Genomic DNA, 11,939 nt, shown 5'->3' on the forward strand with positions numbered 1-11,939 from the left:
CCGTTCTCTGGCACCGCAGCACCACTGGGAATGAGGGGCTCAATTCTCCTGAGTGGTTCCAGAGCTGGAGGTCCCTGCAGCACCCAGCACAGGGGAGGATGAGGATGGGAGGGGCTCATAGAATCACTAGGTTGGAAAAGACCTTTGAGATCATCAGTTCCAACTGTACCTGTCTACTACTAAATCATGTCCCAAATCACCTCATCTACCTGCCTTTTAAGCATCTCCAGGGACGGCGACTCCACCACCTCCCTGGGCAGCTTCTGCCAGTGCCCGAGAACCCTTTTGGTGAAGAAGTTGTTCCTAATGTCCAATTGGTCCTGATGGGACCATCACCCAGCATCCTGGCACACGGTGTCCTACTCCCCATCCACTAAACATCCAGAAGAGCTGGGGGGTCCTCATGGACCAGTGTGGAGGACCTCAGCCCTCCTGGTGAGCAGATGGGGACGGAGGCCACAAAGGAAACCGCTGTTTTCTGGCAGACCTGAAGATCGATGGCCAACAGAGGGAGGAAGGGGCCTCCGAGCTTGCCCTTTGGGAGCCCCTCACCATGTGTGGTGGCTCCATTCCCAGGCTGAGCTCTCATTTCCTATTGGAAACAATCACATCTCCTTTCCCTTTGGCTCTTGCCAAGCCCACACCAGAGCCGTCCGGCACTGCACACTGCACTGCCATCCCCTCCTGGCTCACTCCTGCGGGTGGGTAGGAGCACTGGGAAGGAAGGAGAACCCCAAAGGAAATCAAAAGGCAAGAAAGGAGCTTCTCTGAGACCTTTAGAGCCTAAGGGGGTGTTGTGAGGTTTGGGAGGTGTCCTATTTCATTCCTTCTTTTTCCTGTAAGGCAAATCCCCAGCACTCGCTCTCTCATAGTGGCCTTAGTGAGGGCAGCCAAACAAATCTCTGAGTGCCTCGTTAGGGCTGCTATGTGGCTAATTATGGAGATGATGCCCAAGCAAAGCATCCACAACTCAGGATGGAGAGAACTTGCCCAGAAGCGGACAAGGGGGGTCTCCTCCTTGGAGCATCCCAAGGGCCAAGCATCTAAGCCCTTCCCCAGGCTGCAGCAAAGCCCTCAGAGGGGCTGCAAAGCCCTTTCTCCCCGCCACCCTCTCCCACCCCAGGCTGAGTTTTTGCCAGGCTCTCCGTTACCTCCATTGGCAAAGCCACCTTGTTGAGCAAGAGGTCTCCATGAACAAACTTCCTGCAGGGAGCAAAGGGCAGCAGGACCGCATCCCTGCCTAACCACCACCTCCCCAGAGAGGTTTGGAGAGCAAAGGCACCACAGCCGTGAGGAGGAGGAGGGCAAGCCCAGGCTGAAGGAGGTACCTTGCTTGGAGGAGAGGATGAGGTGTGGGACATCCTTGTCAGAGGATGTCCGTGTTCCTGGTGTCACCATTCCATGGGCTGGTCCCTGGGCAGAGTGGGAGCTGGCCTGGGCTTTCAGCTTCATTGTCTGCCCCAGCTCCCCAGCCCGGCTCTGCCCACTGGCAATGGCAGCCACCACAGTGACCGACTCCGGGGGTGTGAGGATCATCACGGAGGTCATCCCATCCACAGATCCCCGTGCAGCCCAGCTTTCCTCTGGCTCCAGACCGCTGGCATCTGCCATCTCGTCGTTTCAAGTCAGAGGCTTCAGAAAGGCGCAGCCCAAGGTGCTGGGGGTGAGAGACGGCAACCCAGGCGCAAAATGAGGACCGAGTATCCCCAGGGATTGTCCTGCTTGAGGTTCTCCTTGGCTGGGTCAGAGTTTTGGGACCAGCTTCTGGGGCTCCACCAAGCGCCAACACACCCAGCTGCCCTGAGTTCCCTCTCGGCACTGTGGGGTGCAGCCAGGACATGGGGAGGCAGTGGGATTGGGGTGGGACACAGCTAACAGCCGTGATATCCAACTTTTGCTGGTGTCGGCAGACCAGCAGTGCTTTGGGCCAAGAGTGATTTGGGCCATTGCTCTCCCCCATCCTTCCACAGACCATCCATATCTTCACTGGGATCATCCACATCTGCTTCGGGATCATCCTGACGATGTCAGAGCATGGGAACCCTTCCATTCCTGTGGCCAGTGGGATCTTCTTCTGGCTCGGGCTCCTGGTAGGAAGGGACATGCCTGGCCTTTGTCTCTGGATGAGGACAGGGGGATCTCGGGGGATCAGGGACCAGATCCCCTCATCACCAGGGCTTCCTCTTACACCCACATCTTATGGCCATCTTCTCAGGGATGGAGGATGTGTGCATGTAGCCCTGAATCCCAGCTGGCAGCTGGAAAGGTGCTGGGATGTGTGTGGTGGGTGATGGGGAGGACTTCCTTGCTGCTGATGCCCTCCTCCCTGTTTTCTGAGCAGCTCCTGGTCTCGGGTTCTCTGCTGGTGGAAAGTGAAAAGAGAGACAATATCTTGCTGGTAAGGAGGTCCCCTGCAGCCAGACTGAGAGGGACAAAGCATTCCCACCTTGCTTCCATAACTTCTGCCCCTCTGCAGCTTGGATTCACCCCGCAGGGTCGACAGCGAGGCACCTACAGCCTCACTCATTCTCCAGAGGTGCCCAGCTCCCTCCCTGTCAACCAGAGGGTGGGAAGTCTTTCATGGTCCAGGGCCTCCACGAGATGGTTGGAGTCTGGGGGAGTTACTCTTGGCTGAGAAAAGGTCCTAGAACCACAGAATCATTAAGGTTGGAAAAGCCCTCTAAGCTCATTCAGTCCAACTGTCAGCCCAAACCCACCGTGCTGACTGAACCATGTCCTGAAGTGCCACAGCCACATGGCTTTTGAACCCATCCAGGGATGGAGACTCCACCACTGCCCTGGGTAGCCTCTGCCAATGCTTCACCACTCTCACAGTAAAGGAATTGTTCCTGATGTCCAATCTAAACCTCCCCTGGCTCAACTTGAGGCCATTTCCTCTCATCCTATCCCTCGCCACTTGGGAGAGGAGATCAACACCCACCTCGCTACAACCTTTTTTTCAGGAGCTGCAGAGAGCAATGAGGTCTCCCCTCAGCCTCCTCCTCTCCAGACCAAACCCCCAGATCCCTCAGCTGCTCCCAGAACCTCCGTTCTCCAGCCCCTTCCACAGCTCTGTTCCCTTCTCTGGACATGCTCCAGTCCCTCAATGTCCTTCTTGGAGTGAGGGGCCTAAAACTGAACCCAGGATTCGAGGTGCAGCCTCGAAGGAAGATCCCTGCCCTGGCCCTGCTGGCCACACCATGCGTGATCCAAGCCAGGATGCTCTTGGCCTTCTTGGTGTCATGGAGGGTGTTTTTCCAGGAGGATTTCTGTCCTGAGCCGAATAATCCAGCTTGGAGCTGCCCCTGCTCAGACAGCTCAAAGACAAAGCCCCAGGTGGCCTCTCCCTCAGCTCTGCAGAACCTTGCAGGGGTCTGCAGCAGAGTGGGAGTCGTGCTGCCACCCACCCAGGTCCTGGCAGGAGCAGAAGGGATGGAGTTGATGCGAAGTAACTCCCACAGGTGAAGACTTGCTGCATTGTCAACATGGGAGTCATCCTGAGCACACTGGTGGCCACCCTTCTCCACACCACAGCCATCACTCACAACATCCCCGGCTGCCAGGCCAACGTGCTCTACCAGCTGAGACCCGAGTGGTGCTTCAGCCCAGAGAACAAGGTAGAACCTCCTGGTCCTGCTTGGTTCAAGCCTCTCACTGCTGTGTGGGACAAGCAACAGGGACAATGATGAGGGGGGCTGTGGCCTCCCTTCCGCTCTCTTCCCCACAGATGATGAGCAACGGGCTGGATTCCATCTTTGTCATCTTCAGCTTCCTGGAGTTCTGCGTGGCCGTGGTGGCCTTGGCTTTTGGCTACAACGCCATCAAGCAGCACAACTACACTCGCATGGTGAGGGGTTGGGCACCCAGAGCCCTGGAAACACCTGAGGAGCATTCCAGGATTCCTCAGAATGACCAAAAAAAGTGGGATTTCTCCTTTTTTCCCTCTTTCAGGTGCTGTAGCCAGGACCAAGCTTGCGACCATCCCTGTTCAGAACACCGACATACCCCAGTCTGTGCTGGAACCCAGAAGAGGTCTTGGTGCCCAACTGTGGAGCCTGAGCACCACAGTGCAGGTGTCTCTGTCTCAGCCTGGCCCCAGGATGGTGGCCACTGGCCCCAATAAAGTCCTCAGCCCCCCAGGCCAGGCCATGCATCTCTCTGGGGCTCCTCAGGGTGTGGGGGGAAGCCTCACTTTGGAGCAGCCCTGAAGAGAAGGACTTGGGGTGCTGGGGAGAGGAAGCTAAATAGAAGCCAGAAACGTGTGCTCAAAGCCCAGAAACCACCCGTGTCCTGGGCTGCATCCAGAGCAGTGGGACCAGCAGGGAGGGAGGGGATTCTGACCCTCTGCTCCGCTCTGTGAGACCCACCTGGAGCACTGCATCCAGTTCTGGAGTCCTCAGCACAGGGAGGACATGGAGCTGTTGGAGTGAGTGCAAAGGAGGCCACAGAGATGATCCGAAGGCTGGAGCACCTCCTGTCCAAGGCCAGACTGGGAGAGTTGGGGTTGTTGAGCCTGGAGAAGGCTGTGGGGAGACCTTAGAGCAGCTTCCAGGACTGAAAGGGGCTCCAGGAAAGTTGGGGAGGAGCTCTGGATCAGGGAGCGCAGGGACAGGATGAGTGGAAGGGTTTGGAGCTGGAAGAGGGGAGATGGAGATGAGAAGATGAGATCTTAGGCAGAAATGCTTTGCTGTGAGGGTGGGGAGGCCCTGTCCCGGGTTGCCCAGAGCAGTGGTGGCTGCCCCATCCCTGGAGGTGTTGAAGGCCACGTTGGATGGGGTTTGGAGCCCCTGATCCAGTGGGAGGTGTCCCTGGGGTTGGAACTGGATGGCTTTGAGGTCCTTTCCAACCCAAACCCTGATTGTACAACAGTGCAATGCGCACAGCTCCGCACCTGCCCGGCACAAACATGGCGGTGCCTTTGACAAAGCAGGAAGGGCTGCCCGATACTATAATGGCGATTGGGGACTACTAGTAGCCTCGCCTCCTCTCTGCGCATGCGCAATACTGTACCTCTGACGTCATTATCAGGCGCCGTGGGTAAAGGCGCAGCGTGGACCATGGACGGGGAGCGCGGGGCGGCGCTGGGCCCTGAGGAGCCCAACGGGGCGGCCCCGGCCCCGGCCCCGGCCCCGGCCCCGGCCCGGCGGCGGCAGCAGCAGCAGAAAGCGGCCAAAAAGCGAAAGGAAGCGGCGGCAGTGGCGATCCCGCGGGGCAGGCCCAAGTCTGGGCGGGTGTGGAAGGACCCGGGCAAGAAGAGGTGGGGGAGGAGACCCAGGACACGGGGAGGGGAGGGGGGGGGGGGGGGGGGTCCCAGGCCGCGGAGGGAGGGGTCTGATGGAACAGTGCTCTTTGGGGGCTCGAAGAGAGGCACTAAGGGTGTTTGAGGGGCGACTCGTTTGGAGCAGGGCCATTCTGGGGGTGGATTAAGCCAGGAGGGGTTTGGGGTGGGCTGATAGCGAAAATGCCAGCAAATAAACTCTTTAAGGCTTGTTTTGGGGTTTGAGAAAGCGAACACCCTTTAATGCAAGTGTGGGCAGCAGATGGCAGTGATCTCCATCAGACATCATCATCCTGTGATGGATGGATGGGGCTTGGAGCCCCTGATAAAGTGGGAGGTGTCCTTGCCCATGGCGGGGGGTGGAACAGGATGGGCTTTGAGATCCCTTCCACCCCAAACCATTCCATGATTCTATGAAAAGCATCCACCAAAGTGACTGTTATTCCTGGAAGGCACAGAACACAGTTTTTTACATGGGAAGCAGCTGGGAGTTCATCAGTGATACAGAAAATGCCAGCAAATAAAGTTCCCAAGACTCATTTTGGAGTTTTAGGAATTGAACACCCTTTGCTCAGCGCTGGGCACCACAAGGCAGTGATCTCCATCAATGCTGTGCAGCGAGACAAGAGCTGGGACAGAATGTGTTTCCCACTTCCATGCAGATGGATAGATTCTGTCAGAAATCTTATGCACATTCTGTTATTTCCAAGGACTCATTTTAATGTTATTGTGAACTTCACACCAGCCAAATCTCTTGCTAATTTGGAGCTGAGTCCAGCTCTGTCTGACCTTGCCTTTGAGCTGGAGGAAGGCTGCAGACTGAGGTGATCAGAGAAGAAACATCTGCTCAGCACAGATGATGCTGAGCACAAGGCGTTATCATCTCCAAAGGACAAACAGTGTCTGTGAAAACATGTCTTGAAAGAAAACATGTTGTCAGAGGAAGAAAACATGCTCTCGGGGACATTCTGTCTAACTTTCAAAGAACACAGTTACTGAGATGAAATTTAACTCTAGCTTACATCAAGAATGTTCCACTTTTTGTAATGGGAATTACTTCTTGTATTAGGGCCATGTTGAGGGAGGCTGTAGGGGGATCGTGGAGCGGCTGGAGGGATGTGGAAAGGGGACAAGGCTGCTTTGGAGAGTTCTGAGCTGAGGGAAAGGTTTGGAGGGAATATTGGGGGGCTCTGAGCTGGGGATTGCAGAGTTCTGGCCCAAAGAGCATCTGGAGGGATCCAAGAGGGGGACAAGGCTGCTTTGGAGGGCTCTGAGCTGGGGGAAAGATTTGAAGGGCATGTTGGAGGGCTGAGGGTGCTGTTGGGGGGCTCTGAGGTAGAGAGGGTCACAAAGTTCTTGTCAAAGGAGCATCTGGAGGGACCCAGAGGGGGACATGGCTGCTTTGAGGTGGCTCTGAGCTGGGGAAGGGTTCACAGAGTTCTGGTCCAAGGAGGTTCTGGAGGGAGCCCCGAGAGGGAAAGGCTGTGCGTGGTTCCTGTGAGCCACGGGGCCTTGGCTCTGCCTCCTCCTGCTGCTGACACGGCCCGTTGGCCCACACAGGTTCTCCCACATGGTCCAGGACAAGGCCCTTCGCACCTCCTGGGCACGGAAGATGAAGGAACGGCAGGAGAAGAAGCTCGTCCAGGACCTGGCACGGCAGCTGCAGGAGGGGAAGCAGAGAGAGCGAGAGGTAACGAAGCTCAAGAGCTGGGTGTGGGGCTCAGGATGCTGCAGGCAGCATCTCCCAGCCCCTCTGTGCTTGCTGTCTCCATGGGGCAGGTTTGGAATTCCCTCTTGTCCTGCCAAATCCAGGCTGCAACGGTCACGTGCTGCAAGTTACTGACTCGGATTAAGCTCACTCAGTCAGTTCAAGCCTCATTTGCGAGGGAGAAGCACTGCTGGCTTGGCTTTGTGCAGCAGATTTCATGCTTGGGGAGGCGTTGCTCGTGCTGCTGGAGCCGTGCAGCTCCTGGACCGGGGAGGTGTCTGCATCAGCCCTGCGTCGATGCTGGTTTGGGTTTAACCCTGGAGGGGGAGAGAGTGCTGCAGGGAATGATATTTTGGTGCTGCTCCCGCAGGAGAAGAAGCGGCGACGGGAGGAGAACCTGAAGCGGCGCCTGGAGAACGAGCGAAAGGCGGAGATCGTCCAAGTGGTGAGGCTCCAGTTTGCTCCTCTTCCTCTCCTTGGCTCCTCCTTTGAAGGATTCTGTGAGCAGCAGTGGGAGGATTGGGGAAATCCTACTAAACAGCTCCAGAATGGGGTGGGGGAACAGCTCTTTTGAGCTTGAGGAAACCAGAACTGAGGTTACAGAGCAAGGGAATGTGGCACTCATGTGCCACACACTGGGCTTTCATGTGGGGGAGTCACAGCTTTTCCAACTGGAAAAGCCCTGGGTATGGTGAAGATCGAGGATGAGGTTATTGCCTGTCTTCTCCAACTTGGAGATGTTCCCAGGGAGGAGTTTTAGGATAAATCTGATCAGGAGCTATACAGCTTTGTCATCGCTGCACCCGCTGTTTGGCAGCAGGAGGAAGAAGATTCCATCCCATGCGGAGCAGCTTGGCTCTGGCTGGGGCTGTGCCACAGGGGTGGAAGGCTGAGAGTCCCATCCTGGCATGGTCTCTGTGTCTCAACGCGCCCTCTTCTTCCCTTCCAGATCCGGAACCCGCTGAAGCTCAAGCGAGCAAAGAAGAAGCAGCTGCGGCGGGTGGAGAAGCGGGATACGCTGGCCCTGCTCCAGAAGACACCCGTACAGCGCAAAGTGGCCACGGAATGAGATGGAGGACAGGGCACTGTGATGCCCGGCACATGCAGCCGCGGTTTTTGCAGGTCCTGCTCCTCTCCTGCGGTGCTTCCTTGGCTCAGCGGGCAGGAGTCGCTGCCTGCGACCTTGGTGTTGGACAGACAGAAGGACAAGAGCTGTGATTTGCCCGAACCCGCTGCTGGATCCCCCTTGTCCCAGGAAGTCGGGGTGTTGCTGGCAGCTGGAAGAACTGTTTCACCTGCCCAAATTGACATTTTTTCTATATAAAACTGAATAGAATCTGACGCAGACTCAATTCCGATGGTTTTGGGGAGACTGCTGGCTTAAAATCTGCAGGTCACAGAGCACTATGGCCACAGGAGACCCCACCTGGAGCCCTGTGTCCAGTTCTGGAGTCCTCAGCACAGGGAGGACATGGAGCTGTTGGAGCAAGTGCAGAGGAGGCCAGGGAAATGATCCGAGGGCTGGAGCACCTCCCGTCCTAGGAGAGAGTTGGGGTTGTTCAGCCTGGAGAGGAGAAGGCTGCAGGGAGCAGCTTCCAGGACTGAAAGGGGCTCCAGGGAAGCTGTGGAGGGGTTCTGGATCAGGGAGTGCAGGGACAGGACAAGGGGGAATGGTTTTTAGATGAAATAGGGGAGACTGAGATGAGATCTTGCGGAGAAACGTTTTGCTGTGAGGGTGGAGAGGTCCTGTCCCAGGTTGCTCAGAGCAGTGGTGGCTGCCCCATCCCTGGAGGTGTTGAAGGCCAGGTTGGATGGGGCTTGGATGGAAGTGTCCCTGTGGGTGGAACTGGGTGGGCTTTGAGGTCACTCACAAGCCAACCCATTCCCCAAATTCCTCTGTTGGGAAGGAAGAGAACATGGGGTGCAGCCTCCTGTTTCCTTCCTGCGGTGCTGGGGGGGCAGAGCTGCTGCAGGGTGGGTTTGGCGGGGCTGGAGACAATTGGTGGGGGGCTTTGGGTGAGGAAAACCTCACAAATCTCTTCACCTTCCTGGTTTTTCTCACCCTGGCAACGCCCCTTTCTGCATTCCCGATCAGGGCTGGGTCTTCTGTCTGCTGTGAGCCAGAGCGAGTGGGGTGGGGGGCATTAGGGGAAGGGGGGGGGCAAAGGGGTGAGAGGAACCCTGAGGAGCCATGGGGTGGGTGAGCAAGGTGATGTCCGGGTCCAGACGCTTCATCCTGGCATGGCAGCTGTGGGGGGAGGAGCTTGTGGCCCAAGGAGGAGCTTGGGGGGAGGGCTGGTCCTGAGCCTCCCAAAGCAGAGCGAAGGGTGGGGTGGGTCAATCACAAGCTGGGGGCGTCGCGGGGGGACCCTGGTGTGGGGCAGAGCTCCCTGTTTCCCCTCTGAGTTGGAACTGGGGGGGGGATGTTGGTCCCAATCGAGGGGAGCCCCATGGAAGGGGTGAGGGAGCTGCTGGGAGCTGTGGGGCACAGGGGAGCTGTGGGGCAGCTGGAACCTGGCCCTGGGGTCGTTGGCCAGGAGGGCTCAGTGCTCTTGGTTAATGTTTGCCAGGACCATAAAAGCGAGCGTGGGGCACCCACAACCCTTCCTGCCTTCCCCCGCCGCCCCCCCAGCACAGCCCGAGGTGGGTAAGAGGAGGGCTTGGAGCCCATTCCCGTGGCTTCAGGGCTTTGGGAGGGGGGGGAGGGGGCTGCTTTCCTGGTGGGGTGGCTTTGGTGTCTCCTCCCAGGGCTGGGCTGGTGCCAGAACCTCGCCTGGCTCCCTGCCCGCTGCCACTGCCTGCCTAATTGGGAGAAACTGGGTGTGACTGGTAAGGGGAGGGCTGTAGCTGCTGCCCCCCAACCCCTGCTCTTGTCTGGCTTTGGGGTGCAGAGACGGGGGGAAGGGGACACCAGGGCTGGGGGGGAGAAGAAAGAGAGGTGTTCCTACTGGTGCGTGGGTTTGGGGGGAAGCAAGAGGTGTTGGCATGTCCTTGGTGGGGGGGGTGAAACAGGGACCAGGGATGCAGAGGGACCTGCTGGGCTGCAAACCCCATTGTGTGATTGCCAAGGGGGGAGAGACCCCCTGTGCCAGCCTGTGGTGGGGCCACCAACAGCCCTCTCATTTGGCGTGGTGACCATGGGGCCCAGGTGAGATCATGGAATGGGTTGGGTGTGAAGGGACCTCAAAGCCGATCCAGTCCTACTCCCTGCCATGGGCAGGGACACCTCCCACTGGACCAGATTGCTCAAACCCTGGTCCATCATGCCCATCCATCCATCATGGGATGCTGATGCTCATCTCCAACTGTCCTCAGGTGCACCATGGTGGAGGTGACGGTGACACCACAGTCCTCTCTGGCCGACCGGCCGGTGCAGGTGAAAGTGCGAGGGTTGTCCCCCTCCCAGCTGGTCACACTGCGGGCATCACTGACAGACGAGCTGGGCCATCGCTTCCAATCTCGAACCTTCTTCCGCGCCGATGGGGCAGGCGAGGTGGATCCCGGGCACCACGCAGCGCTGGGTGGCAGCTACACAGGCGTCTGGCCCATGGGTCCCTTCTGGTTCCTGCAGCCCGACACCCTCTTCCAAAGGCTGATCAAGCGAGATGTGGCCGGCAGTCCCTTCCTTGTCCGTCTGGAGGTCTTCGATGGCCTCTCGTTGGCCACCAGCCCCCAGGACCAGCCGCTGGCCTCCTGTGAAGCCGAGAGGTGGTATGTGGGTCCTGGCGTGCAGCGTGTGCCCATCCGGGAGGGCAAGGTCCGTGGAGCCCTCTTCTTGCCACCTGGTGAGTGACCTGCCCAGTCTTGGTTCGCTATGGACACCCCAGGGTGTGGGATGGCTCTGGTGGCTCCTCATCCCCAACGGTGACAGTTTCTCTGTCTGCTTGTAGGACCAGGACCCTTCCCAGGGGTGATTGACCTGTTTGGTGGTGCTGGTGGCCTCATTGAGTTCCGTGCGGGGCTGCTGGCCAGCCGGGGCTTCGCAGTGTTGGCATTGGCCTTCTTCGCTTATGATGATCTTCCCCGCAACATGCTCGAGCTCAACCTGGAGTATTTTGAGGAGGCGGCCAACCTGCTCCTTCGGCATCCAAAGGTGAGTCTTGGGTCTCACTGATGAGCAGGAATGTCCTGGACACATCCTGGTGAGTGGAATGTCCTGGTGACCAGGGACATCCTGATAAGCAAGATGTCCTGGTGGCTGAGAGCATCCTGGTGACATCTCAGTGACTGAGGACATCCCGTCGAGTGGTTGCTGCCATCCAGTTCCATTTCTACCCTCTACAGGTACGAGGCACTGGCTTGGGCGTCATCGGTGTCTCCAAAGGAGCAGAGGTGGCCCTGGCCATGGCCACCTTCCTCCCACAGGTGGTGGCCACTGTGTGGATCAATGGCACAGCCTACATCCATGGTACTCCACTTATCTACAAGGACCTCCACATCCCTCCCATCCCTTATTACGGTGAGCGCTTGCTCTTCATGGAGATGGGAGCCATGGACAACTCAGCTGTCTTCGGTGACCCCCGGGACCCTGCGTACAGCGCCTCGGCCATCCCAGTTGAGAAGGTCCGTGGGAAGGTCCTCTTCATTGTGGGGGAGGCCGATCGCAGCTACAACAGCAAACTCTTCGCCGAGCTGGCTATGGCACGGATGCCAGCGGGAAGTTGTCGGCTCCTCTCCTACCGTGGAGCAGGACATCTCATCGAGCCCCCCTGCTCACCCCTCTGCAGCATCTCCAGGATCCGGGCCAGCCCCTGGCTGGTGCTGTGGGGTGGTGAAGCCCAACCCCACGCCAAAGCTCAGGAGCATTCGTGGCAGGAGATCATCCAGTTCTTGAAGCTCCATCTGGGTTCTGTTGCCACCACGAAGCTGTGATGGCTGCAGGGAGGTGGGTGGGAAGGGGCTCCCACCACTCAATAAAGTGTAGCCCGTGGTACCCAATCTGCTTAATATCTT

General features: G+C 58.0%; 3 protein-coding genes across 6 annotated transcripts; all 3 read left to right on the forward strand.

The window, feature by feature from the left end:
* Positions 1–1,208: 1,208 nt before the first annotated feature.
* Positions 1,209–4,133, forward strand: LOC128852336 (membrane-spanning 4-domains subfamily A member 15-like). Of its 3 annotated transcripts, none has more exons than XM_054068407.1 (7): positions 1,209–1,324; positions 1,465–1,663; positions 1,971–2,090; positions 2,342–2,398; positions 3,462–3,617; positions 3,728–3,847; positions 3,952–4,133. In XM_054068407.1, the coding sequence occupies exons 2-7, from the start codon at positions 1,493–1,495 to the stop codon at positions 3,958–3,960; spliced, it is 633 nt and encodes a 210-aa protein (XP_053924382.1). In that variant the 5' UTR covers positions 1,209–1,324; positions 1,465–1,492; the 3' UTR covers positions 3,961–4,133. The 3 variants fall into 3 exon arrangements, with proteins under 3 accessions (XP_053924382.1, XP_053924383.1, XP_053924384.1); XM_054068408.1 differs by having other exon boundaries at positions 1,465–1,654; XM_054068409.1 differs by lacking the exon at positions 2,342–2,398.
* Positions 4,134–5,056: 923 nt separating this feature from the next.
* On the forward strand, positions 5,057–8,327 carry CCDC86 (coiled-coil domain containing 86). The gene is made up of 4 exons (XM_054068149.1): positions 5,057–5,257; positions 6,839–6,968; positions 7,357–7,431; positions 7,936–8,327. Exons 1-4 carry the CDS (start codon positions 5,058–5,060, stop codon positions 8,053–8,055), a joined length of 525 nt encoding a protein of 174 aa, XP_053924124.1. The 5' UTR covers position 5,057; the 3' UTR covers positions 8,056–8,327.
* A 1,212-nt stretch (positions 8,328–9,539) lies between these two features.
* LOC104063337 (acyl-coenzyme A amino acid N-acyltransferase 2) lies at positions 9,540–11,930 on the forward strand. Of its 2 annotated transcripts, none has more exons than XM_054068146.1 (4): positions 9,540–9,629; positions 10,302–10,771; positions 10,877–11,079; positions 11,271–11,930. In XM_054068146.1, the coding sequence occupies exons 2-4, from the start codon at positions 10,309–10,311 to the stop codon at positions 11,856–11,858; spliced, it is 1,254 nt and encodes a 417-aa protein (XP_053924121.1). In that variant the 5' UTR covers positions 9,540–9,629; positions 10,302–10,308; the 3' UTR covers positions 11,859–11,930. The 2 variants fall into 2 exon arrangements, with proteins under 2 accessions (XP_053924121.1, XP_053924122.1); XM_054068147.1 differs by lacking the exon at positions 9,540–9,629 and adding an exon at positions 9,686–9,815.
* The last annotated feature ends 9 nt before the right edge of the window (positions 11,931–11,939 follow it).

This window comes from Cuculus canorus, chromosome 5, assembly GCF_017976375.1.
Source record: "Cuculus canorus isolate bCucCan1 chromosome 5, bCucCan1.pri, whole genome shotgun sequence".
Classification (NCBI taxonomy): Eukaryota; Metazoa; Chordata; class Aves; order Cuculiformes; family Cuculidae; genus Cuculus; species Cuculus canorus.